We start from the raw sequence: 27,824 nt of genomic DNA, 5'->3' as shown, positions 1-27,824 counted from the left end.
ATCTCTCCAGAACTTGCTTCTATTACGGTTGTCACAGATACTAAGCAACAAATGTAACAAATCCTAAAAGCACCTCAGGTATGACACATCAACTGAAATTCTTAAATTAAGAGTTCAGAAGGTCATGTTCAAGTAAACAGAAGTAAAAAGAACAGAATAGCAACTGCAATTATTTTATTTATGTTTTTTACTTCTGAAAAGCATCATAATGAAATAAGGAGCCAGCTAGTGATGGCATTTATGACTATTTAAAAAAAAAAATCAAACAAGTTACCACATAGTTTTTGTGTTATCATAAAGCACTGAAGTGCTTTTTAATACACTTCCTTTATAAGTAAGTCATCCTCCACCCCTTCACACTCTTCACGCCCCCAAAATGTTAAATATCTCCATTATAAAAGTTACTTTTGTCCAAATTAAATCAGGTTGACAGAAACAAGAGATAGTAATTTTAAAGTAAGATTAGAAATGATGCACATATGGCCAAAAACTACCGTAATTCAGCTCCTATACTTCACAGGATTGTGGGAACCACTCTATTTTGTTGCCTGAAGCTGAAGTCCCCTTTAGATAGCTACTGAATTCTGCCAATCCTATTTAGTATCTCAGATGTAAACTCTAAAGATAATATTAAATAGAATATAGTAGGATAAGGATTATCAAATTAATTATGGATTTAGACATCAGGATGATTTTTACATAATTATGTCAGATCCAAGTGGAAATATTGTAGGAAACATGCAATATTGATTCCAAGAAACTGAAAACCTTAAGGGAGAAGGCTAGACCAAAATAAGAACATTGACTCTTACTGTTGATTAACATTTGATTATTAATATACTAATTCAAGTGAGTATTATTAACCTAAAATTAATTATAATTGCCAAAATTTAGTTTTAATATATTAAGCACAGTGAAGGAAAGAGCTAAATTCTCCCTTATCAATTGTTAAGTTGGTATGTAAATACACAAAAAATATGTAAAGCCCTTATGCTTAACTAACAGAATGGATGAATTTTCTAATTAAGTATATTGATCGCCAAATATACTTATGTAAGTACATTTGCCAAATATGCCATATGTAAGGGTTTCTTGATCTTGGCAGTACTGACATTTGGGGCCAGATATTTCTTTGTTGCAGGGGTTGTCCAATGAACTACAGGATGTTTAGCAGCATTCCTGGCCTCTACCCCCAGGGCGCTAACAGCATTTGCCCTAGTCATGACCATCAAAAATGTCTCCAGACATGACCAAACGTCATCTGGGAGGCAAAACTGCCCCTGCTTAAGAACCACTTAATTAGGTAAAATGACAAGTATTAACAAGAGGCACAAGCTGATCAACACATGGTATAAGCCCTGAGTTATTTTTAAAAAAACAAAAAAACAAAACCAAAAAACTATAATTTCAGCTTCACACTTCTTAACATTGAACCAAAACCAATCAATCATGCTCAAAATTTTAAGTTTCTTAAGGAAATACAGTCATCAAATATTAACATTAGGAATACAAGAGTAAAACAATAATGTAGAAACTAAGACACTTAAAATGGAAAACAAAAGTAAAATTATGTCTTTGTACTTCTGGTGAGGATGGTGGCATGGGTAAACACAGCTCACCTCCTCACAAAATGACATCAGAATTTTAACTGGACTATAAAACAACCATCATACAGAACCAACAGAAACTGAGCTGAATGAAGTTCTAAACTATGGAATTAAAGAAGAAATCACATTGAGATTGGTGTAGGAGGGGCAGAAACGAGGAACAGGCTGATCCCACACTTGTGTGGTGGATAAAAATCAGAAGGGATATCTCAGGAAGAAGGGTTCCAGTCCTACATCAGGCTCCCCACACCCTAGGGTTCCAGTGCCAGGAAGCTAAGTCTCCGAAACTTATGGCTATAAAAGTCAGTGGAGATTGAGGCCATGGAAGACATAAACTGCTAGAATCCCAGGCAGTTCCTCTTAATGGGCCCATGCACAGACTTACTCAGACTCGCTCCCTCTGAACTCCAGCACCAGGGCAACAGATTAAAAAAGCCTAAGAGACATACGGAGGAATTGAGTTGTTTGGCCTAAGGGTGAGAGCTGAGGGACAGCTTTGTCCCAGACAGAAGTACTGGCAAAAGCCATTGTTATTTTCTGAGCCCTGCCCCCACAGAGCCAGTAGGCAGGCGCCATACCTGAGACCCCACCAACCTGGCTCATACTCTTTGCCCAACCCTGGTGAATCCCTGAGGCCCCGCCCCACCCAACTTTCAGGCCAACACAAGTTGTTTCCAGTGGCTTTTCCGTATGAATGGCTTGTCTTGGCCCGTGCTTCAAATTTCCTAAATTCTCTCAAATAAGCAACATCTGGCCCCAGTGAGCCCCATGCTTCTCACTAAGTTGCCCCAGGCCTGGTACTAGCAGCAGCCAACATTGGTTCACAGCTTGGCCTCCCGTGGATACCTCCAAGCCCAGCACGGGTAGCAGCCATCTGCAGATCATTGTGCAGCTTATGCTGTGACCCTAGACAGAACACAGGTGATGGCTGACTATGGATGTGCCTATAGCAATCAAGGCTCAACTACAATAGGAGGGTATACTCAGCCCACACAGAGGGTGCACCCTGAGTATCCAGCTTAGGTCATAGGGAAGGCTGTGTCACTGGACTCTATAGGACATCTACTATATTAGGCCACTCTACCAAGACTGGGTGACATAGCAGCTCTACCTAATACATAGGAACAAACACAGGGAGGCTGCCAAAATGAGGGGACAAAGAAACAGGGCCCAAATGAAAGAACAGAACAAAACTCCAGAAAAAGAACGAAACAAAATGGGGACAAGCAATCTACTAGATGTAGAGTTCAAAACACTGCTTATAAGAGTGGTCAAGAAAATTAGTGATGACCCCAAAGGCATAAAAAAGACCCAGTCAGAAACAAAGGATACACTAATTAAAATAAAGAACAATTTATAGGGAAACAACAGTACAGTAGATAAAACTGAGAATCAAATCAGCAATTTGGAATATAAGGAAGTAAAAAACAACCAAACAGAACAGCAAGAAGAAAAAAGAATTTAAAAAAAAATGAGGATATTGTAAGGAGCACCTGAGAAAACTTCAAATGTTCCAACAGTTGCATCATGGAGGGTCTGCAAGGAGGAGAGAGAGCAAGAAATTGGAAACCTATTTGAAAAGATAATGACAAAAAACTTCCCTAATTTGGTTAAGGAAATAGACATACAAGGCCAGTAAGTAAAGAGTACCAAACTAGATGAATCAACGAGGCCCACACCAAGACACATCATAATTAGAATGCCAAAGATTAAAGACAAAGAGAATCTTAAAAGCAGCCAGAAAAAAGCAGTTACCTACAAAGGAGCTCCATAAGACTGTCAGCTGATTTCTCAAAAGAAATTTTGAAGGCTAGACGTGAGTGGCAAGAACTATTCAAAGTGATGAAATGCAAGGATCTACAACAAAGATTACTAGCTATCATTTAGAAGGAAAGCACAGATAAAGAGCTTCTCAGACAAGAAGAATCTAAAGGAGTTCATCTCCACCAAACCAGTATTACATAAATATTAAAGATTCTTTAAGAAGATCGAAAATATGAACAATAGTAATAAAAACATATCTCTCAACAACTGAATCTAAAAAAGAAAATAAACAAACAAGCAGATAGAAAGAGAATCATAGACACAAAGAATGTTTTGATGGTTGCCAGAGGGCAGGGGGTCAAGCAGACGTGTGAAAATGGTAAAGGGATTAAGATGCACAAAGTGGTAGTTGCAGAAATCATGAGGACGTAAAGTACAGCATAGTGAATAGAGTAGCCAAAGAACATAGATGCATTACTCATTGACATGGACAATGGGATAGGGGTTGCCCGAGGGGGTGGGGGATGGTCTGGGGGGAAGGGGACAAAGAGGGAAAAACTTGGGACAACTTCATAGCATAAACAATAAAATATAACTTAAAAATAAAATAAAATCATGCCTTTGCTAAATATAGAATCATGTTCCAAAATAAACAATATTAAATAATGTACATACTAATTTGAGTATAAAATAATTATTTTCCTATTTAAAATATTATAGTTTGAGCATTTAAAATGCACTCAGTCATAAGGCTGAGCAGAGTTTACTCTTCATGTATTCAAGGATTAATTGTTAAATTTATGGATTATTCAATTTTTTTTTTCCTTCTTCCTCTCAGTGCTTGTTAGCCGTACCACTTCTTTCAAGTACATTTAACTGAAAAAGGTCAAGGTAAATGAAGGATCCACAACTGAAACAAGTCAGCTTTGCTCTTTTTTAGAAGCACTGTTGATCAAAAAAGAAATAATGTAGTATAAAAGAACACTAAAACAAAACCTGGCTTATACCCTAAAATTTCAATTATCCAAACCTGCTATTCAAGTTTTAGAGTAACTTGACTCTAAAGGTTACTTCATTCAAAATGATAGATGCGTTGACCATACAATCAACCTGATCACTGGTAAAACAGTGGCAGAAAATAAGTTATGCAAGTTTTGTAAAACAAATGCAAATTTGGGGCATTGTATTATAATTATTATTATTATTTAAGCAATGCCTACATAGTATCACCAACATTATTTACTTAGGGCCCCATTACTTAGTGGAATGGCTAACAAGCACTGAGAGTAAGAAAGAAAAGAAAAAACTTGAATAATCCATAAATTTAACAATCCTTGAATACATCGAGTAAACTATACTCAGCCTTATGACATTTCAAATGCTCAAAATTATTTACAAAATTATTTGAAATTAGTTTCAAAGTCCATATCTTTGATTAAAGAAAAAAAATACAGGAACATACAGAATTGGTACCTAATACTTCAGTGCTCCCGCCCTTTAATAATATTGTTATACTGCCACTTTCATATCTCAGAAAAAAAATACAAGTAGAGAGGTGAGGTGAAATAATAGAGGGAAAGCACTGAATTAAGAATCAGGAGTTCCAAATTTACGTTCTGGCTCTGCAACAAATCGTGCGATCCCAGGCAAGATAACTAACCTTTCTTGGGCAGTTTATCTATAAAATAAGGAAATCAAGCTATGTACCTCCTAGTGCTCAAGTTATATAACCCAAGCCACCCATTAAAGCCCTAACCTCCACACTGCTCAGAACTAGAGATAGAAACAAACCCTTTAAAAGCAGTAAAGACAGCTCTCAACTATTAATATTCCATGTCAAATTTAAATGGCTCTAAGAACAATGTCTATTCAAATTTGAGCCCTAAAAAAGGAGGTATCCTATTTTTATCTCAAAGAGATAAATCATCCTATATTTTTTTATTTCAGAGAGAAGTGCTGCATCAAGGAGCCCACAGAAATTTTTAAATCAGAATTTTCTAACTCTTGAGACATCCAATAGATTCTGCTTTCTGTTTAAAAGAGAATAACATTGTTTCTAAAGATCAAAATCAATACAAACCAGGCACCCAGGTTACCCTTCCTTGGCCTTCAGTGCCTCTAATCTCTTCTTTAGTGTAGTGTGTTTTTTCCGTCCACCACAGATGAAACAATATAGTACATTCTTCAGCACTTCGCTTCTCTATTTCATAATTTGTAAATATTTTAACTGCTATTTTAAATAAAGCATTTACCATAGTACCAGCACACAGAATACTCCATAAATGGGGTATTATTATGATTATCATGCAGGTAGGTTTGTATCTTAAACTAGAGCAAAAGCAGCTTGAAAGCTGGATCTATGTCTTACGTTTTTATGTTTCCTTTTCAGTGTCAAGTGCACATATACAATAAATGTAACACACACACACACACACACACACACACACGCACACGCACATGCACACATTTTCCCCAAACCACCTTTCTAAACTCCTTGACTGGATCATAAACCAAGTTATCATAGTCCCACTAGTATATTCTTTCAAAGTCCGTGTTAATTTAAAAAACACAGGAAACATGCAGAATTGCTACTACTACTTCAGTGCTCCCACCCTTCAATAATATTGCCAACAACACATGGCAATACATGCATCTTAACAGAATGGAGTGGGAAAGGAGTGAATGATCAATTCATGGTTCCGCTAGACTAGCACAGAGGCGATGGTAAACTAAGGTATGTAACTAGATTCACCTCTCCCAGTATAAAAGTACACTAATCTTAACAGAAAAGAGTAGTTAAAAATTAGTCTTGTGGTAGGCAAATCAGAAAGCATAAGTTATTTGTAACCTTTAGGTCACCTCAACTTTTCTGCTACATCTCTGAATATAAGAAAGCCAAGATTTGATTTACATCATAAATTCAGCAATAGACAGAGATCGCCTTTTCTGTGTGAGGAAAAAATGCCTGCAGTCGCCATGTATTTTCTGTGTGCAGCTGTGACCCTAGCACTTTCGGAAGCGTAGCATAGCACTTACTACATCAAGTATGCATTTCAGAAGCATTTCTCTACCTGCTCTGAATTTTGATTTGAATGTACTAGTTAGAAGCCAAAAAGGGATTTTTTAAAAAAGGCTCTATAGATTTTAAGTTAAAAAATGCATACTAAAAAATTATTATGAAGATTCCACAGTGAATATTACTATAAAATAAAACAATAATTATGACTCATTATATATTCTATGGTGTTTTAACACAGAAACATTTTATCCTTTCCACACAAGCTCCCAGAAAAAGATTTGCAGCAAAAATAATTTTAATTTTGACATTTTTGACTAAATTTATTTTTTCTTTGGATAGGTAAATAGGGAGAGTATAACATTTATTTGAAAATACATATGCTTCATTTTACAATGATTCTGCCCTCACACTGAACTTTCACAAAATCCCTGTTTTGAGGGGCAGGGATTTTTTTTAATTAAATTTGTTGCAGTGACATTGGTTAATAAAGTGACATACATTTCAAATATGCAATTCTATTATACATCATCTGCACAGGAGCAGGGATTTAACACAAAGGTGCCTGCCAGTGTCAGAAGTGTGGGACTATTTTAGGTGGAAGGTGGTGGCTGGGGACAAACATACACATACTGAGTTAGAGACACAGAGCTTATATTATTAAGTTACATGCTATGATTTCAAAAATAAACACAAAAAACAAGAGATAAGATAAATAGGCAAATAAGGCAAAAATTATATTTTATGGTTTTAAAGACATTTATTTGTAAAGTATCATACAATTTTAAATTAAACATCCACATTTAGAATACCTTAAATAGCATTTTCTAGTGGCAATTACTAACTAGAAGATTGGTCTGATTCTAATTCTTTAGGTCTGATTCTAAGCCCCAGGTATAAACCCCAGGTAATTAGAATCATAAACTGTGAGCAAAAACTTCCCTGGGTGGGAAAGAGGAGGAAAAAAAAGAGTAAATAAAAGCATAAGCAAAACATGCAGTTCGACAGAAAGAATCAAAATGCAGAGACAAATATAGTCTTATTGGATAGTATTATTGGCTATACTTCCCCAATTACTGTCCTATCTTCTTTCTTATCGTTAAATCTGCTGGGCTTTTTCAAGGCAGGAATGCTCCTTTCTTACCAATCTTCTTTTTCCTGATTTTTCTATAAAGATGTCCACTCATCCATTAAAGCAAGAATTCACAAACCCTCTGAAATCACATGTAAAATTTTAAGGGCATATGTGTGTACATTTTCTAGGGGAAAGACAGAAATTTTGTGAGATTATCAGGGAAGATCCTGACCCCCACTCCAAAAAAAGATATCAGTCAATTAAAACTAAGTATATCTAAGGTAACTGCTGCAATTCAGCCTTGTTAACCCACTTCCAAAAAAACTATAAAGCAAGCACCACTTCCCCCTACAAAAAGGTTACATACTATGTGTTCTGCCCAGAAATCGGGACTCCTTAGGTATTAAAGTTTCTGTAATTTCAGCAAAATAAATTATATTAATGTATTCTGCTGGCTCCAGTCTCTTATGGAAGCTTGACTGAAAAGTACAGATGATTAAATCATGCTGTTATGCTTACTTTATACTAAATAAGACCAAGCATCTACAGCTCAGGGGATCGGTAGATAATATATTCAATTACTGAAATAATTAACCCCCTAAAAAAGCAAAATGCTTACTTTGACAACAAAACTATAATTTAAGAACTGATGGTCGATATTATAGTGTTGCAAGGATCTAAGCAACCTCATTGGGATAGTAAATGTAATAAGGAAATCTGCATAAAAGTGAAAAACACTAACAACTACTCTTAAACACTAAGTGGTTTGTTTTCAGGTACTTACAAGAAGTATTTTGCCTTCAGAAATAGACGTAACAGACAAAAACACTAAAAATTCATTAGTAAGCATGCAAAAATATTACAGAATAAATAAAATGTGGTAATCCATGCCATGTAGTATTATTCAGCAATAAAAAATGAAGTACTGAGGGGGCGGTGGAAAAGGAAGGGAAGGGGAAAGTCAAGGAAAACATAGCAAGGACTCCTGGACAAAACCAAAGGGGAAGAGCTGAGGGAGGGAAAGATGGAGGGGGCAAGGGAAAGTGGTGGAGGGTAGGCAGAGACAAATGTATTTGAAAAACTAAAAAAAAATTTTTAAAAAGAAAAGTATTTGCAACACACACACACACACACACACACACACACACACACACACACAAAGAAGTACTTATTATACTACAATACCATTAAACCTTGAAAACATTATGCTAAGTGGAAGAAGCCAGTCATAAAAGACCACAAATTATATGATTCTGTTTATATGAAATGTCCATAAGAGTCAAAACCATAGATAAAAGTAACGTGTTCTAGAGGCTGAGAACACATGGAATTGGGAATGATTGATTGTTAATGGACATCGTGCTTCTGTGGAGGGCAATGAAAATATTCTGGAATCAGACAGCAGCATAGGTTAAACAACTTTGTAAATATAATAAAAACCAGTGAACTGCATACTTTAAAAGGGTGAATTTTATTGTATAATACATTATATTTCAATAAAAAGGCATTAAAATATTCAAAACTTAGCCACATACTGTTTAAAATGTAGGTTACCTCTTTTTGATTTTAGAAAAATTCATATGTATCATGTGAAGCATAAGTATATGGCCAATATAAATAATAATAATGTGGATTTCCCTATAAAGAAATAAGTTCAAATCACAGTCTTGTTTACTTACCTCAGTGTCCCTGGTTGAGAGCTTGATTTTATCCATTTTAAAGATGCAGATGCAGAGGGAAAGAAAATTGTGTCTTTTTCGAATGTCATTATAAAATATCACAACATTGTTTGGTATATGAACCATTTGTCCAGTGATTCCCAAACCTAGTTCCACATCAGGATCCCTTGGGACTTTTTAGAAATATATAAATTCTAGTATTTACAATGGCTCCCACCCAACCTTTCTAAATCACAGTCTACAGAGGTGGAGCTTTGGAATCTATACCTTAAGCGAATTTTCAGGGATTCCTATCATTTCCATTCCTAAAACTTATCTCTGTCTCCACTGTCAGTAGTAAATGTGAAAGGAGTGTTAGTGCTGGGAAATAATCATTTTGAAATCAGAGAAAATTGATTGGGGGGTTGTGACCTTAATGAGAAACAGGATATTTGCATGGCATCAATGTGTCTGAGAGATTGCTTATTAGTTGCAAGAGGAAAGTGATAACTATACAGTAGAGAAGAAAACAGATACCACCTTGAATGAGTAACCAAAATTAAAATCACCAGTGAGGGCAAGATGGACATTAGTGTCTCTAGATGTAATATCCTGAGAAGTGTCACTTTTATAATACTCAAAATTGTCAATGTCGTGAAAGAGAAAGAATGAGAAGCAGTTCTAGATTTTAAAAGACTTAAAAGATATGACAACTAAAGGCAACATAGAATCCTACATTAAATCCTATACACTAAAAATAAAAAGGGAAAAGGTATAAAAGAACAAATGACAAATATGGGATATGGACTATAGATTGAAATATTGTATCAATGTTAAATTTTCTCAATTTGATAACTGCACTCTGGTAATATAAGAGAATATCTTTGTTCTTCGGAAACACATACTATTGAATATAAGCAATCTACTCCCAAATATTCTGGGGGGGTTTTCTTAATTATATATAGGGAATGATAAAGCAAATGTGGCAAAGTATAAAAGAAACTGATGAAATCTGGGTAAATGGTATGAGTCTTTTACTCTATTCTTGTAACTTTTCTGGAATGTTAAAATTATTTTAAAATAATAGGTTAAAGAAAAATCATCAGTGAAGTCTTACTACTCTTTGAATAAAACTCAAAATCTTTGCTATGATCTTGTTATATTCTAGGCCACAGCCACCTCTCCTGAGCCTCTATCTAGGCCTCTCCCTCCCTTGAACACTAAGTTCCAGCTACTTTGCCTCCTGTTAATTCCCTTAGTGCACCAAGCCCATCCCGACAGCAGCATCTAAGCGCATGCTTTCCCTTTTATCTGAAGCATTCCTCCTGTGCTCTCTGCATGGCTGACTTCATCTAGTCCTTCAAAATGGACACGTGAGAAAATGTAGAAAGAGTTTAATGCTAAGAAAAAGCTAGTTACCAGAATTAAAACTGGGCTACAATTTTTTTCCTCCCTTTTTAAATACTCACCTGAGGATACATTCACTGACTTGAGACAGAGAAACATCAATCAATTGCCTCCCATATGCACCCCAAACGGGGAGCAAACCCACAGCCTAGGTATGTACCCTGACTGGGAATCAAACTTGCAACCTTTTTGGTGTACAGGATAATGCTCCAACCAACTGAACCACCTAGTGTGGACTGGGCTATTCTTTGATAAACAATCACAAACTAGTCTTAGTGCACTCTGGATATTATCTTGGGACTTTCTCTTGTTTTTCTCTTTTCACCCAAGGAATGGATGCATTTGCCTTAAGAGATAAATGAAAAAAAAATCAATATTCATTACAAAGTACCTCAGACTTTAGAACACACATCTTTAAGTTCTTAAAATCAACTCTCCATCTAATTAAACTATATAACACTGCACAAAATGGATGAAAAAATACATATATAAACTGAATAACTTTAATGTACTCAGGGTATTAACTATCCATTACTGTTGGCCTAATCACCCATTTCAGAGCACACCATCTGCTGAAAGCATTTAATATTCTCTTATTTCAGAAAGTACAGCTTGATGTTGATCAGACCAAACCTTTCCACAAATAACGTTCTTAACATTTGATATTTGTGCATGTCAGCCACTGTCTGGCACATCAGAATGATGCACAAATTCTGGAACAAGCAGTTACTGCTCATGAATTCACAGCTATTTCCTCACTTCAGCTGAGAGAAGAGATCTTAACGAGACTGCCATAATATGAATATGCAGAGGAAAAATTAAAAGCAAATGTACATGATAAAATTTCAGGATGGAAAATGGCACATTATAAAGCAAATGAGAAAATGAGCCTCTAATAGTTTATAAATAATAAAAATTTAGTTTAGTTATTCTTCCTTGCAACCAAAACACCAGCCAAATAACAGTTCTCTGCTGAATTTCCTGTACGGTCAATAGTCAAAAATGCTTAATGAACTTAGTTAAATATACGTTACAGAAAAATGGAGTTCAAGCTAAGAAAATTCAGACCAAACAAAAGTGAAAGGAGAAAAATAAGAAACCACCCAGGAAGCTTTTAAAAAATACCAATGCCTGAAGCTGACACTCCAGTCACTATAGGTAGAACCCAGGCATCTATACATTTCAAAGTTCCTTAGGGGGCTCTAATGTGCTACAGGAGTAAGAGTCACGGGCCTAAGGTTTTACTACTTGGCATATGCTCTTCATTTAATTACAGTAATCAAACGTACTGCATTGTTCTTCCAATTTTCCCCATCCTGAAAGGCACTGGGAGTTGCAACCCCACTTAAATATCTCCATTTAATCTTGTTTAAGCCACAAAACTAAAGAAGGGTCCAGTTAAGCAACAGAAACTTTATTAGCTCCACACAACCTAATCTAGCGTATCTCAAAGCACAGTCAATAGACCATCTGTACATCCACATCTCTTATTAAAATGCAGGTTTGCAGGCACGTTCCAGACATACATATCAAGCACTGATATGTATGGCATTATTTTATTGAACAGGGCAATGAGGTTTAAATCTCTTACATTCTTTCCCCTGCATCTGCATGTGGCTTACTCTCATTGGAATGCTTTTCCTTTAGAATAATTCTTTGGTTCTGCTTTAGCCCTATACTGTCCACAGTAGAACTGATATGATGAACTTGGTGCCTTGTGGCTTGGGAACACACAGGCCTTTGCCTCCCAAATAGGCCACTCAAGAACCACCCGCTAGTGTAGCCCAAGGAGTTCCTTGCAGCTCATATGTGGTACCATAAAGCTCCCAGGAGCTCAAGCAGTATTTCTCGAGTGCGATCCACAAATGACTAATGTTCATATCATTGACTAACCAGACAAGCATGCTGATTCTGGATCTTACACAAAACCTACTGAATGAATGAGACTCTCTGGCAAGAGCACTTAAGAAGCCACACTTTTAACAAGCTCCCCAGGTGATTCTTATGCACAGGAAGTTTAATACCACTGAGGTCCAGGGTCACCAAAGAGAAAACCCTCTCTAGAGATCCTTCAGGAAATTCACAGGGATCAAGGAAGCCATTGGCTAATATTTCGGGTCCTCACATCTCCCTCTCTCTTCACTCCCATACTGGCATGAGTTAGGCAGTTCAGCACACTCTCACTTAAAATGACCACATATTCTCTTTTTCTATAATTCAAGTTAGACACCTCTTAGGATAAAAAGGAGTGAGGAATACTTAAATCCCAACAGTTTACCAGTAGAGTCCTTAATATCATTAAAAACACAGATTAGTTCATTCCCAGAAAGCTTAAAATTATGTTTCATGCCACTTCCATTTTAAATTAATCCTACAGCATAACCAGGGAACACCTCTCAGCGGAGTTCTAAGCTTCTCATATCTTTTTTTATGCATTCAAACAGCTCATCTGTTGCCTCTCCAGGGCTGGGTGATATGCTAACCAACATGTGGCAAAGAAGGCTCTAAACAGCATGACAATTTTATGCTTGACTCAGGTAATCACAGCTCTCTTGAGGGGAATCTGCTCTTCCGTCTCACCTCTCCTCCATTTCTGTCATCCACAATCCCCGCTGGAGGAACTTAAGGCTCTTACACACTCGATTACACTCTACTGATTTATAGTGCCAGGCAGCCATTCACATGAGGACTCTCCATAAACACTACTGGATTATGCCAACTCAGGTGATTGATTCTGGACCTCTTAATGTGCTACCAATCTGAAGATAAACCTTAAGTATCCACTATGATATCAGCTCCTCCAACTAGGCTCCCTATCCATACCTAGCATCTGTTATCTTTCAAAAACAAGACTGCAGTTAGAAGAACCAACGACAGGGGAATATAAATTATAAATAGAAAAATCAGTGAAACATTACAGATGACTGAAGGTCTAGCACTCTCAGCCAGCGAGGACAATCAGTATGAAAATGAGAGTAATTCTTCTGCATGACAGAAAATTTCCCTTTACCATCATCTAAACAAGGCTCCTTAAACTTTAAGGTGCCTCTAAGTTACCTGCTAAATATTACCAGAATGCGGGCTCTGATTCAGGCAGTCAGAGATGGGATCCAAGATTCTGCATTCCCACCAAGTCCCCAGGCACTGCTGATGATGCTCATAGCTCTGCTACTTACAGTGTGGCAGGGGACCAGCAGCATCAGCAGCACCTGAGAGCTTGTCAGAGAAGACTCTGGAGCCTACCCTGGCCATAAGAAAAGAAAATCTGCCATTCAACAAGGTCCCAGGCAATGAGGATGCACATTAACGAGCAGCTAACATACCATCTTGTGCTCACTGTGATTCAGAATCACCTGGGCCTTTTTAAAAATACCAATGCCTGGGTCTCATGGCAGAGATTCTGACTCAGTCAGTCGGGGTGTGTGACTTCGGTCTGTTCTACACCCAAATAGTTCTAATGAGCAGCCAGGGGTAAGAACCAGTGAATCAAATGAAAAACACCCCACTGGGTGGAGGGACATGTGGAGAAACAGCTAATGAGTGAGGAATTTCTTTTTTGGAATGATAAAAATGTCCTAGAATTCATTATGATGATGGTTGCATAATTTTATGAATATACTAAAAACCATGGGAACTGTATACTTTAAATGGGTCAATTTGTGTCATAAAACTGTTATATTAAAAAAATTAAAAACTTCAATAGCTTTCCTATCTTAAAATAAATATATAAATAACCCCCAGTTAACAATAATGAAATGAAATCTAATAATGAAATTAAATCATTTTCTATCCTGGAATTCTGACCCAAGAATTTGAACTTCTTTTTAAAAAGAGAAAAAACACAGATGTTCATATGACTCATCTAGAAATATTAAGATCTGCTCATCTACTCCTTAGGTTCAATTCTGGTCAAGATAATGGATCAAACCTGAAACGAAACCTCGTACCTCAGGAAGCACCACTATGTTTAAAAAAAAAAAAAAAGGGCATATTTATCAGTTTATCAGTTTGGAAAAGTTTATTCTGCACACCCTATTTCCTCAGTATTTTCAAGTATCACATAATTTTCCTTTTGCTTCCCATTTAAAAATAAATCAATGAGTTAACAAATAAGTAGATGAATTTATTAACTTATTGTACTACAATCTTCCAACTTTTCTGTGTGTTTGAAGACATTCAAAAAACATGTTAAGAAAAAAATGCATAAACTGGAAATCTGAACCTTGTTTAAAAAAATGGCTTCAAAAACTCTCAATATTGTACTTATAAAAATAAAATAGATCATAAATAGCACTAAAATTTCAGGAAAGATCATTGTAATATATAAGACACTGTTGACTTGTTTGCAAAAGGAAAGCACTATAAATATACAAAATTAAGCACCACTCAACATTTTGGAGACTCTCACAGCTTCTGATTTCTGTGATAAATCACCATTTCTGTGGTGTCAAATAATCAAAACTGCAGGTGCTATATGCTCAAGCCAATGAGGATTCTCAAGTGTCTGATTTACTTTTCCTGTTGAATTGTCAAAGCCTGGGTAAGCCATTTTCCACCAAAAACCAGTATCCTTGTTTATAGTCCCATGATCTCACTCTTTTGAAGCAGGCATTTCTGGATGTATCACTAAACAGAGTTCCTAAGACAATATACATTGCTTACTGGCATCCTCTGGGGTTCTCTGCTCATTGGATGGGAGCGCCTCTCTTAAGAAAAGGCTTTCTAGGACCTTCAAGGCAAAGGTTAAGGTCACCTTCACAAGTATGATGCCATTCTTTGTCCACAACTCCCCCATAAAATCCAATGCATTTCACTTTAATTGTTGCTGTGCGGTTTTTCTTTTTAAAATAATTCTACCATGTTATATTCTATAGATGACAAAGAAAAGGCAAATCATGCCTCCTAACTACTGATCTTTCCCTGGGTATTAATCCTTTGCTAGTCTCTTATTTTTTACAGTGAGAAAGTTTATGCTCCTGCTTTAAGTACATTTGCTCAATCTCTGAAATAACTAATCTTAATGGATTACCATGTCTCAGTTCATAACTTAACAATTCACACAATAAAAAAACATGTTTTTTAAAGAAAGGGGAAAAGGCTTACCTAATAGAATATATATTCTCAATATTCTTCTCCCCAGCTTGTCCTTCCTTAACAGCTTGCATCTGTAATAATTTCATAATGGCTTTTATCAAGCCATGTGTATTCCTGTAAAAAAAAAAAAAGTTAAATGTTATAGACATAAAGCAAATAGTCTAATGAAGTGCTTAATTCTACCATTTTTAAATAATTGAACATTTGCCACCCATACTGAATACTAGCCATCCAGCTCATTCTACAGCACAGCCAAGAAGAGGCCTACAAGCAGAGAGCTCCCAAAAAGGAATAGAGCTGAAAAATCAAATCCCCAACTTATCAATCACCTAACTACACACACTTGGGGAAAAATCAATCAGGAAAAAACAAACTTGAACCCACATAACTGCAGGCAGTGACCACACCAGTTACCCTTACTGAATAATCAAGTCCTTCATTTATAAATGTTAGCAAACCATGAGTTATTAGTACAGACATATGAATAAAAAGACATATGAAATAAATCAGCCATTCAAAAAAGTAGGTCAGGGGCTAACCAGAACAAATAACCCCCATTGAAACAAAGTTAATGTGAGTGGAGAATAAAACTTTAAATTTTTTCCTTATTCCTGTAAGAAGCAGGAGGATAATACATCAAAAAGAAGAACAGCCTACACTTTTTGTTTTATTTTTTCCTTATGATTAATTTTTCAAATTGCACAATGGCATTTTTCCAGTTCTTTTACTGAGGTAAAATTAACAAATACGATTATAACATATTTAAAGTGTACAGGGTGATAAATGTACTGTACCTTGTGAAATGATTGGCATAATTAAGTTAATTAATACATCATGACTCACTGGGCTACTTTTTTTTTTTTTTTACTGCAATAGTCAATAGAGAACCACGGTGATGTCAGTAAAGTAGGACTTTTGCCCCTCTGCCTCTAGCTGTGCTCCCTACCCAGTCATGGGATGGGAAGAAGTGGGGAAGCAGGTGGAAAAGAGCAAAGGAGCATCAGTGGTCCTTCCTCCATTGCAAGTTCTCAGTCGATTCACATTCTTCCAACTTCTGTATGATAACACTTATTCTAGCCCTTCATTGATTTTGTATTATTTAATCCTTTTGTAGTATAATTGAATATACAGTTAAATAACAGTCCTGATATCATTTATTGATTTTTTGTGCATGTGAGAATACTTAAAATCTACTCTCTCAGCATATTTCAAGTATACAATGCCTACCACATTGTTAGCTATAGTGAGCATGCTATTCATTAGATCCTCGGAATTTATTCATCTTATAACAGGAAGTTTGTGCCCTTTGGCCAATTTTTTTCCATTTCCTCCACCCACCCATTCCCTGGTAACCACCGTTGCACTCTCAGTTTCTATGAGTTCAGCTTTTTTTTCTTTTTTTAGATTCCACATGTAAGTAATACCATATTATTTGCCTTTCTTTGCCTGGATTGTTTCACTTAGCATAATGCCCTCCAGATTCACCCATGTTGTCACAAATTACCCTGCCCTTTTTGTATAAGAAAGTTCCTGGGAAGTAGAAAGAAATTATAGAAATAAAAAAAAATTGTTAAATAAAAAATTAATCATATTTTAGTCATATATAACATATTAACATAGTCATGTCAATATTTCAGAGCACTTATTGTAAGCTAAGTATTCTTCTAAGTGCTTACCATTTATTATGCCATTTGCTATCCAGAATAATAGTAAGTTACGAATCACCGTTAACTTATTTTGGAGCTAGGACAAGGACTTGGACTTAAGTAATTGATACCCGTTGGTGCTATTATGTGAGGTGTTACTGAGTGTACTCTTTTATGGCATTTAAAGTTTTCCAGCTGACAAAAGGTTTGGCAATGCTGTCCAACACAGTGGCCAATAGCCACATGTGGCTACTGAGCACTTAAGATGTGGTAAATCCAAATTGAGATGTGCGGTAAGTATAAAATACATGTTGGATTTAAAAGACTCAGGACACAAAAAAAGAATCTAAAATAGCCATGCATAATGTTTTACATTGATTACATACTGAAATAATATTTTAATATGTGGGGCTACATAAAATACATTATTAAAATTAATGTCACCTGTTTCTTTTTATTTTTTATTGTGGCCACTAGAAAATTTTGATTATATATGTGGCTCACATTTGTGGCTCACATTATATTTCTATTATCCAGCACTGCTGTAGACACTCATATAGTTTAGGTCCTAAGTAGGTTCTTTGGTGAGCATTAAGGTTTCCCTTGCAACTGAAGCATTTTCCACAATCTTCACAACAAAATGTTTTCTCTTTCATATGGATCTTCTTATGACCATGCAATGTAGAGTAATGAATGAATCTTTTGTGAAAGCTATCATACACGTATGGTTTCCCTCCTGTGTGGATTTTTCTGATGAACACAGAGGTCTCATCATTGCATAAAGTCTTTCCCCTAAGACCCTCTCTCCTATCTGTGTTCTCTGGTGGAGGTCAAACAGATTTAAATTTCCTCACATACCCTACATTGGTACTGTGTCAATTTCATGGTACTCTATGGCCAGTTAATCCCACTGGGACTCAATAAAATTAAAAAGTAATTTTAAAAAACGCTGGAATGAACTGTAGTTGCCTTGGGAAGATCTCATTGCATGACATCTCTTTGAGCTCTCCTTGAGAATAGAGGTGCTGTTCACATTCTTCTGATGAACTTCCTTCTCTAGTGATACTCTGAGTTTCTAGAATCCTCCTCCTCTAACACTTAGGAAAAAAGATACCTCAACATCCAAACTTTTAGAATAAATTCCTTCTTCATACCACTCACTTTCACAGAATCCAAACCATTCTGTAGCTGAGGATACTGGATTTTTAAGGAATGGTGTCTTCCAGTGTATCTTTCAGATCTTCACAGCCCTTCACGCTTCCATTTACAAAGTCCTGGAGATTGTTCCACATGAAAATAATAATTGTCCTATTACCAATTTATTAAGCATCCACTCCTCAGTATGAATGTCTGGACTTAGTCATAGAGGGAAAGCTTACAGGGACCCCTCAGAGCTTCAGGACAGTCTGACTCCTCCAAATACAAAAATTTGCTAATGCTAACACACCAGGCCTCAGGGTTGCAGTCTTGCTTTTTGAAAGATAGTTCCTTGGAATAATACAAACCCCTATGGCTCTGACCCAGGCCAATGCCTAGATGTTTGGTATACAATACCATGAAATTTCAGGTCTGTAGCTATATTTAGCAGATAAATTCTCATCATCAGGGTGAGTGAACAGTTTCCAGGTTGCAGTATCTGGCTGCAACCTGTCATAGGCAGCTGACTTTGGTCTGCATTGTTCAGACGATCACTACATGTTCAGAAGCATCCTCGTCTAGATTCTAGCCTTCAATACTTATGCAACTGGAAATCAGCTCTAATGTCTGATTTAAGCTAAAATGACTCCATTTATATAAACCTGGAGAAAGTCCAGGCTGCACCTAGTAACCACATAAGGTCACTTCTCTTGGGTCCAATGATTAGTTTAAATGGTATTCATTTTAGATGATCAGTGTTAATTGAATTTCTGGCTGAATTTCTTCCAAGAAATATGGATTCATTAAATACAGGCATACCTCAGAGATAGTGTGGATTCAGGTCCAAATCACCACAATAAGAAGGGTCATAATCTTTTTGCTGGTGGCGGAGGGGCTTGTCCTCAATTTGTAAAAAATCACATTTGTAAACCACAATAAAACGAAGTATGCCTATAATCCTTTTTTTGTACATGAAACTAGATTCGTTTTCATTTTCTAATGATTTGTCATATGACTGGAGTTTTAGAGAGGCAGATAACAGACCTATAATTTTAATGAACATGGGCCACCCACTCCTTTACGAAAGCAGTAGAATCCCAGAGAAAAGCACACACATCATATTTGCATTGAATTCCAGGAAGTTCACAGAACCACAAGCTGACAAATGAACTTCAGTTTTTCAACTTTTGAGTTAGCTCTTGCTTGGTCTTATTTATGGATCCAGATTTTACTGTGTGAATAATTGAGTCCTTACTATATTTTAAGTAAGAGTGCAGTATTACTAGATTATGATTTTTGAAAGATATGGTATCAATCAAATCACATACAGAACTATTCAAATAAGAACACATTTGCCTTAAATTCAATTGAATAACTATTTAAATTATTTAAACATTTCAAGTGGGTTGAGAGGGCAAACCACTTAACACCTAGGAGACTTAACAGCCTCATCTGAAAAATCAGAATTCTAAGAATAAGTAAGCCCAGCTTTTGGGTTGTTTTAAAGAATAAATAAAAGTATGTCAATAAAGTACCTGGTTATTTTTTCAAAAAGTTGTGATAATCTAATACATGTAACTGTACCATAAAGATTGTAATGCTCTTTACTCTTTAATCATTCAGTTAATGAATAATTAAGCCTTAAATAACTATAAACCCACCGTAATTTCTATTATATTCCATCTCTCCTCACAAAACCCTCTTTTTCTTGTTTTCAAGCCATTGCTACTCTGAACCTAAGATCTGCTCTTACGAAATTAAATATTTTTATTGAATTCTGTATGATTGCCAGAAGAGATTATAACAGTTTGAATAGTGCTGAAAATCAAAATAATGATTTAGAAGAAAACGTAATGATTGAAAAAGCAAAAGTCAAAGAAAGGGTAGAAGAACATTTTACTGAACTTAAATCTTCGAATTGAAAAGATTATTACCAAGTACTACACAAGATACCTGAAAAAATTAATTGCTAGAATTTCTCAAATCCAAAGATACACAGAAAATCCTATGGATTCTCAGATATTTAAAGGACATCTCTAAAATAAAGACCATTAAACCGATATCATTTCTAATTTGGCATGAGAATTCTCACCTGCAACACTGACTGAACCAATGTACATTGAATTATCAGGGAAAGGTTTATGTAACTTAATCTAAACCTACCCACAAAATACTGAGAGGAAAGTGTAAAGACAAAAGAAATATTTTCAAACTAAGGCTAAAAATTTTTCTTAAAGAAGTTCTCCAATTAAAAGATAATGCATGATGATTGCAAAATTTTGTAAATACACTAAAACTGTTGAGTCGTACACTTTTAAAGGGTGATTGTACAATGCTTTTATTTTTTTTAAAGATAAACCATAAAAAGTAATCAATGAAATAGATGTAAACTACAAAGAACTTTGATTAAAGTGAATACCAGAAAAACTTACAATAAAGTCTTTACCATGTTTTAAATGTAGCTATGAACATTAAAGCAATTGTTAAGAGAGAATTGGTGGGGAGATGTGAAAAAGAACCAAATGAAAAAGACAATCTGTAAGTAAAATTCCAGATAATTTTAGCAAACTTCGTAGGAAGAGTTTTCAGGGGAGAGAAAACTTGGAGTTAAAATTATGAGAGAGTTAGAGAGAAATTATTTATAACATACATGACAGAGAAAAGATTAATATCCATGAAGCAAGAAAAGCAAGAAAATAAGGCAAATCATATTAGAAACATGAGTAGAGAATATAGATATGCAAATCACAAAAGAATAAGATTCATAATATCCTATGTTGATGAGTGAATGGGGAAATAAGCACTTTCATGTTGAGTATACATTGGTTAAGCTTTTATGGAGAGCAATTTGGCAGTACCCATGAAAATTTTTAATACACATATCCTTTTTCCCATAAACTCTACTTCTAAGAACTCCTCCTAAAAAAAAAAAAAAAAAAAAAAAAAGCAAAAAAAATACACCCCCAAAAAATCTTACACTGCATTTGTGCATTTGTTATCTTTTTTTTTTAAATCAAAGGAAAAATTCATGACTATTAATAGAGAGTCAAAATATGACACATCCATATTCTGGAATTCTCTGTGACCATTAACAAGGATGCCATTTAATATGTAATTGTGCAACTATAATTATGTCAATTTCTCCCTCTAAACCAAAAGCATAATGAGTGCAATGACTATGCCTGCTTTCCTCACCAAGATAACATAGCACCTAGCACAGGTATATAGGAAATATTCAATAAATATGTTTAATTAACAGATAGACGGATGATAGACTGCTAAGATACTGTCTTGTTTGACTACAGAGGTGACTTCTGAAGGTAATTTCTAGTTCTGCATTTACATGATTTTACATATGAATATTAAAATTATAATATCTGATATCTTATTAAAATGTGTTAATTCATTATTAAATAAACAAATCTAAATGATATTACTAGTTGTGGTTATGGGCCTTTTATTTTAGGAATTACACATTTAGCAAATGAGTGCACTGTAAATAGTAGGAAGATAAAATTGATATAAAACACTTTTATATTATCAAGCAATGAAGTAACCCTGTTGGGGAGAGGCAGATGTTTTGTTTTTAGATTTTTTAAAATGTCTTAATCTGTGTACTCACAACATTAAAACCAACTTAAGACTCCCAATAAAATAAGTAAAGTAAAAGGTACATATTTAGCATGGTAAATAGAGATATAATTACTGTGGTCATGAATGCCCACCATGCAACCAAAATGCACCACACTGAAAGTTAATTCCTGAATGGTTCCTCTGACTAAAAGTCAGAGCAGCTGCAAGAAATCCCTTTTGGAAGTGCTATTTTGTTTTACTCCCTTCCCTCTTAAATCATTTATTACATATGAAAATTATTAAATTGCAATAGGATTTTTTAAATTTTACTTAAATTTCTCTCTCTCTCACTATGTCTCTCCCCTCCTTTTCTCTCCTCTTTCTCCCTCTTTCTCTCCTTCTCCTCTCCAGTTCTCTCAAGGTGCTTCTTTTTTTTTTTAAGACGTTATTTATTTATTTTTAGACAGAGGGGAAAGGAGGGAGAGAGGGAGAGAAACATCAATATGTGGTTGCCTCTCACGTGCCCTCCCACTGGGAACCTGGCCTGCAACCCAGGCATGTGCCCTGACTGGGAATTGAACCAATGACCCTTTTTTTCACAGGCTGGCACTGAATCCACTGAGCCACACCAGCCAGGGCTCTCAAGCTGCTTCTTAAACACAGGTCGAAAACAAATGCACTCAGAGTAAAAAGATAGCCTCAAAAAGTCATTAAAAAAAGAGAAAAGAGAACTAAAATACATCAATTCTTTAAATCCATGAGCTTTTCATAACTCTTTATAAAATAAAATCTAACTTTATTTAAAATTTAATTAGTCAACACTAAAGGATGCTTAAAAAACTGGTTATTTTGAAGTTTCGTAAATAAAGAGAAAAAATGAGGTATATAACATGTCTTTTCTATACAAACTGTACTAATAACTAATCAAACAGTAGGTTTGGATAAGGTTCTCTTTATAGTGGTATTTCAGGTAACAAGTGAGTGAAAAATGATAGAACTAGCATTTCACCATTTTGAATCTCCTAATGAATTAATGGATCTAGCCACTGAGCATCAAAAGCTAACAATCAGATTATGTGCCTACTGATGGAAGAACACTTTATCACCTACAAAGAAGAATTCTTCCCTCTCCCTACACCCACCCACCCCCAACAACAACAAAAATTTAACTTAAATATCATCAAGTTTTTAGAAGCAAACTTTCAATGTAAAGGAAATATGGAGAGATAAATTAAAGCACATGGGGATATAATCAGCAAAATCCACACTATGAAAATCACTGCACACATCCAAGTTTCTTCAAAAAGTTGTAAGAAAAAGAGAGACAGAGACAGAGGGAGATAAATGTGAGGAGTAGACCCTACAGATTAAGAGAGATGTAAAAGACATAACAACACATTCTTATTTAGATGGCCAAATAAACAAATTGTAAAAAAAATAAATAAAAATTATGAGGTAATTAGAAACCTGAAGGCTTACTGGACATTTAAAATGCATGTGCACATCGAGGTATAATAATGCCATCACTATTATGTGTTTTAAAAAGAGCTATACACATAAATATTTACAGAAGAAATCATACAATGCCTGGGATTTTCTCCAAAAGAATATGCACAGGATGGAATTGGATGGGGGTACAGAGGAAGGAGGACTGGCCACGGGTTAACGGTTGTTGGGCTAAGTGACAGAAACAGGAGAGTTCATAACACTCTTCTGCTTACTTTTGAAATTCTCCATTAAAAGGTTTAGAAATCATAGGAACAGTTCCTCTTTATAACACCCATTTTTTTTCCGAAATTTTCTTGGTTATTTTTTTTTGTGTCACGCTCCAAGCTACTATTTCCTTCCTTTATATCCCTTCCCCTGGCAACCAAGGCAATGGTTGTTTCTATCATTATTGCTGTTTGGAGAGATAGTTAACAGTTTCAAAAAAAATATTTGAGAAGATGATGATGATGATGATGATGATAGAAAACATGGTGGCATTTTGCCATCACAGTAAAAGAAATATGCTCTCTTTGACAACGAATCTCCATCCACTCAATCTCTCTAACCTCTATCGCTGTGAGAACAACACAGATCTAATATTAGTCACTTATACTTAGGCACAATTATGTTTCAAAGCTAGAGCTGAGCTGAGAGGCTGAGAGATACCTATTTCCAAAGTCATGACTTTTCCCCAAATTCAATCCCAGTGCAGAAGACTCCTCAGGAATACTATCCCAGTCTCCTCTCTGTTTTGTGAAGTATCATTCCTTCTCTATTTGTATGGTTACTATATAAGGGATCCTAGCACTCATACATTCACATAACAAAGACACAGTCTGTAGAGTTAAATTAAGTCCCCCAAAATGATACATCTTAGTGTTAACTCCAGTACCTGTGACTGCAACTACATTTGGAAATAGGGCCTTTGCAGATACAATTAAGGATCTCAAGATGAGATCATCCTGGGTGAGTCTTAAATTCAATGACTGGTAATAAATAAATTCAGAGTTATGCAGCCACATGCCAAGGGTTGCCAGCAGCCACCAGAAACTAGGAGAGAGATGTGGAACAGATTCTTGCAGCCAGAAGGAACCAGTCCTGCTAAAATCTTAGTTTTGGACTCCTGGCCTCCAGAGCTGTAAAATAATAAATTTCTGTTGTTTTAAGCCACCAAGTTTTTGCTCATTTGTTATAGCAGCCCTGGAAAACTAATACACAGCTCCTGGCAGAGCTGACTCATCCAGGATTAAACATCTCACACAGGCTGGGTCCTCGTCTTGGTAATCCTTAATTGTGACCAAGAAATTCCAAAGTCAGTGTGGCTGTCTCTTGTACATAGAGATATTAACCCTGGAGCAGGTGGTAACCTATAGACTAGGATGCAGAGAAAGTCAGTTGCAATGGAGAAAAAAATACACAGCCTGTATCCAATTTGTTTTTGAGGTCCAGGTGCATCGCTGTTCTTCAGTCCTATGGGACACCCCTTTATCAAAAAAATAAAAACTGTCCCTTTATCTCAAACTAGTGCAAGTGGGTTTCTGTAAGTTCTCACTCAAAGATTCCTTACACACTCAGGAACCTGCTGCCGAAAGCCCTTCAGTAAAACTCAGCTGCAGAAAGTCCTTCCTTGGGTGGGTGCCAAGAAAAGCGGACTTGACTCAAGAACCCTCAGAGAGAGAAAGAAAACATCAGGCCAGAGCTACAAGCACAGTGGCAAGAGACAGTACAAAACGGAACCTCAATTTTCACTGGGCATAAGAGGCAAGACCCAGAGCTTATCATGAGATGAGTGTGGGTCAAAAATGGTGTTGAATACTCAAAAAAATAAAATAAAAATGAAACAGAAAAGAAAGTATTCTTTGGTCAAGCTATACAAACTATGCTAAATAAAACCACCCAGGAAAGTAGTGTGGGTATGATGGTGGCAGGTAGGGGAAACGGGGACGTCTGTAATAGTGTAAACAATAAAAATAAAGTAAAAAAACTTGTGGAAAAAAACCACACCAAAATTGCTTTTCACTAGAGAAATATCACACAATTGCTATTGTGCATATGAATAACATGTATCAGGTTTCCTTTGTTTGGGGTTCATTTGATAACAACATTAACCACTGCTCATGTATTTCACTTCAGTCTCCTTTTGAAGACTACAAATAATCTGAGGTTTTCCTGGTTCTTTGCTTTCGAGACATTCCAAACACAAGGTACAAGGAAGTTCCCATACTAATTTTTTGGTCAGGGATGAGAATAACAGGGTTGAAGAGGATGATATGAACATCCCAAAAAGGGGCACTCATGGGAACAAATGGGAAGAATGTGGCCAAGTCCCTTTTTAACTGGAAAGGATAACCTGTGAGCCTTAAGCAAAGTCTCCAGCAAATTAGAGGATGGTAAACACTAGATTAATGATCAATCATTTTTTAAATTGATTAGAAAAAGTTACAAGAGAAAAGAGAGAGAGCCAGGAAGAGAAGGAAATAAAAACTGAAAAAAAAAAAAAACAGTTCTAAGGAACCCATACTTGAATAAATGACAAAAAATAATGCTTGTTTTAAAAAACAAACCTAGGAGATGTAATGCTATTGAGTTGTGCTTAGAAAAGTTCTGTACCCTCATTTGTCCTCTAAGTACCAGAAAACAGCCTGATTTCCTCTGAGATATTTTTCCGTTATAAAAGTCACATGTTCAGTAGTTACTTTCTTTAAAGCACCTGGAAATGGCTTAGTATAATAAACACGTGACTGGCAGGTTTTTGTGACAAACAAAGCCTTCAACCAGATCAACTAACTAAAAGAGAAGGAGGACAGAAAGTCCTAGACAAGAAAAGTGGCTAGAATTACTTTTCTGGTTATGAGCTGAAATTTAAGAGAGATTCTGAGATTTCAGAGAAAGAAAAAGGATTGAAAAAAAGGAAAAGAGAACATCTGGAAACATGCTAAACAACTTAAAGGAATATTTCAAAGAAAAGGTAGAAAGACAGACATGATCTAGTAATTCTGTCACTCTCAGGTAAGATTTAAATGAGCAGTAATATCAGTCAATATAGATTTAAGCCCTGAAACCATGTCAATTCATGAAAAATACTCTGACACCCCAGCTGCAGATGGAAGCATGCTAGCTGTCCTCCTTAGGGGACACCTTGGAGGAAGCCTCATAAAGGTATCCTTCCTTGGTTCTTCTGCCAAATAAAAAAAGAGAAGGAAACTAAATAGTACAGAAAAGTCTCAAGAGTACAAGATATAAATACAGTTTCTCCTTAGTTGCTAGTCATTCCTACATCATAACAAAGCAATTAGGTGTCCCAAGGAACAGGGTCATCAATACAAGAGAAGACCCAGAGGTACAAAAATTTTCTCATTAATTTACCCTAAATCTTAATTGCAAATAGTTTTCAGGATCACTTTTTAACCAAACTGGACATTTATCAATCCATGACCAAGAACTCACTGAATCCAACAGCTTTAGTCAGTATGCAGCATGGGCATTTTTAATACCCTATGCAAAGTTTCATTAAAAATTAGACTTTAGGAAGCTCAGAAAATAGGCTTTAATCGCTCTTACTTTAATATACTTTATTTTCCCAACTATGTAAATTGTAGGTCTCTTCCCTGTTTGAAAGCACAAAAGGCACACAAATCAAGTACTAACCTAGTTTATCTAGAGCTTAACACTCTACCAAACAATTTTTACAAGGGGGGGGAAGGTGAAGCAGTTAAACTGAAATTACAGGCTGTCATGACATCTCAATATCGAACACTGAATACCTGTTTCTACAGGACAGTATGGTTTTTATTCACCATCCCGTTACTAAGCAACTATAACAATGGCTGCATCAGCTCTCTAGAAGACAGCACAGTTAAGGCGGCAAGAAATCTAAGAAAAATGGGGAAACTCCTGCTTTGGGAATCTTTTTCTTAGGATAAACTCAATATAAAAGCAAACGAATAAGCAAAACCAAAAACTATCTAAACTTAAACCAAGCAGTTCCTTAAAGGATAAGAAAAGTACATGTTATTTTGTATCACTCATTTTAATTTCAATTTTGCTTAATTTCAAAACTCACATTTAACTGGTAAAAATTATTTCCTTACTATGTTGCCATTGTGGTCCCCTTCTTTCCTTCACCTCCCTAGAGATCTTTTTTCAAATTCCCTTACTGATTAAAAGAACATTTTTGACCTCTCAAATCCATTTCATTGTTTACAGAAGCTATAAAAACTAGTTTACAATTGTTTCAATGTAGCCTCAGCTTTGAACCAAGAACACTATTGGGCATCGAGCTGTTCCTTTGAAGAGAACGGTCTCTCAAACAGAGCCAGACACTTTCCCAGCCACTCCCTGAAGTTCAGACAACCAAAG

General features: G+C 35.8%; 1 protein-coding gene across 1 annotated transcript in view; it reads right to left on the bottom strand.

Moving 5' to 3' along the window:
* Positions 1-27,824, bottom strand: part of FOCAD (focadhesin) — a 321,816-nt gene that overhangs the window by 239,675 nt on the left and 54,317 nt on the right. Inside the window, exon 5 of the mRNA XM_054583210.1 lies at positions 15,631-15,735. Coding sequence (XP_054439185.1) covers positions 15,631-15,735 — 105 coding nt within the window. The remainder of the gene's footprint in view (positions 1-15,630; positions 15,736-27,824) is intronic.

The sequence above is a fragment of the Pteronotus mesoamericanus genome, unplaced genomic scaffold (assembly GCF_021234165.1).
Source record: "Pteronotus mesoamericanus isolate MK-2021 breed Mesoamerican mustached bat unplaced genomic scaffold, CSHL_Meso_final contig_73, whole genome shotgun sequence".
Taxonomy (NCBI): Eukaryota; Metazoa; Chordata; class Mammalia; order Chiroptera; family Mormoopidae; genus Pteronotus; species Pteronotus mesoamericanus.
The sequence above is the reverse complement of the archived record's forward strand: the minus strand, read 5'-3'. Positions and strand labels throughout refer to the sequence as shown.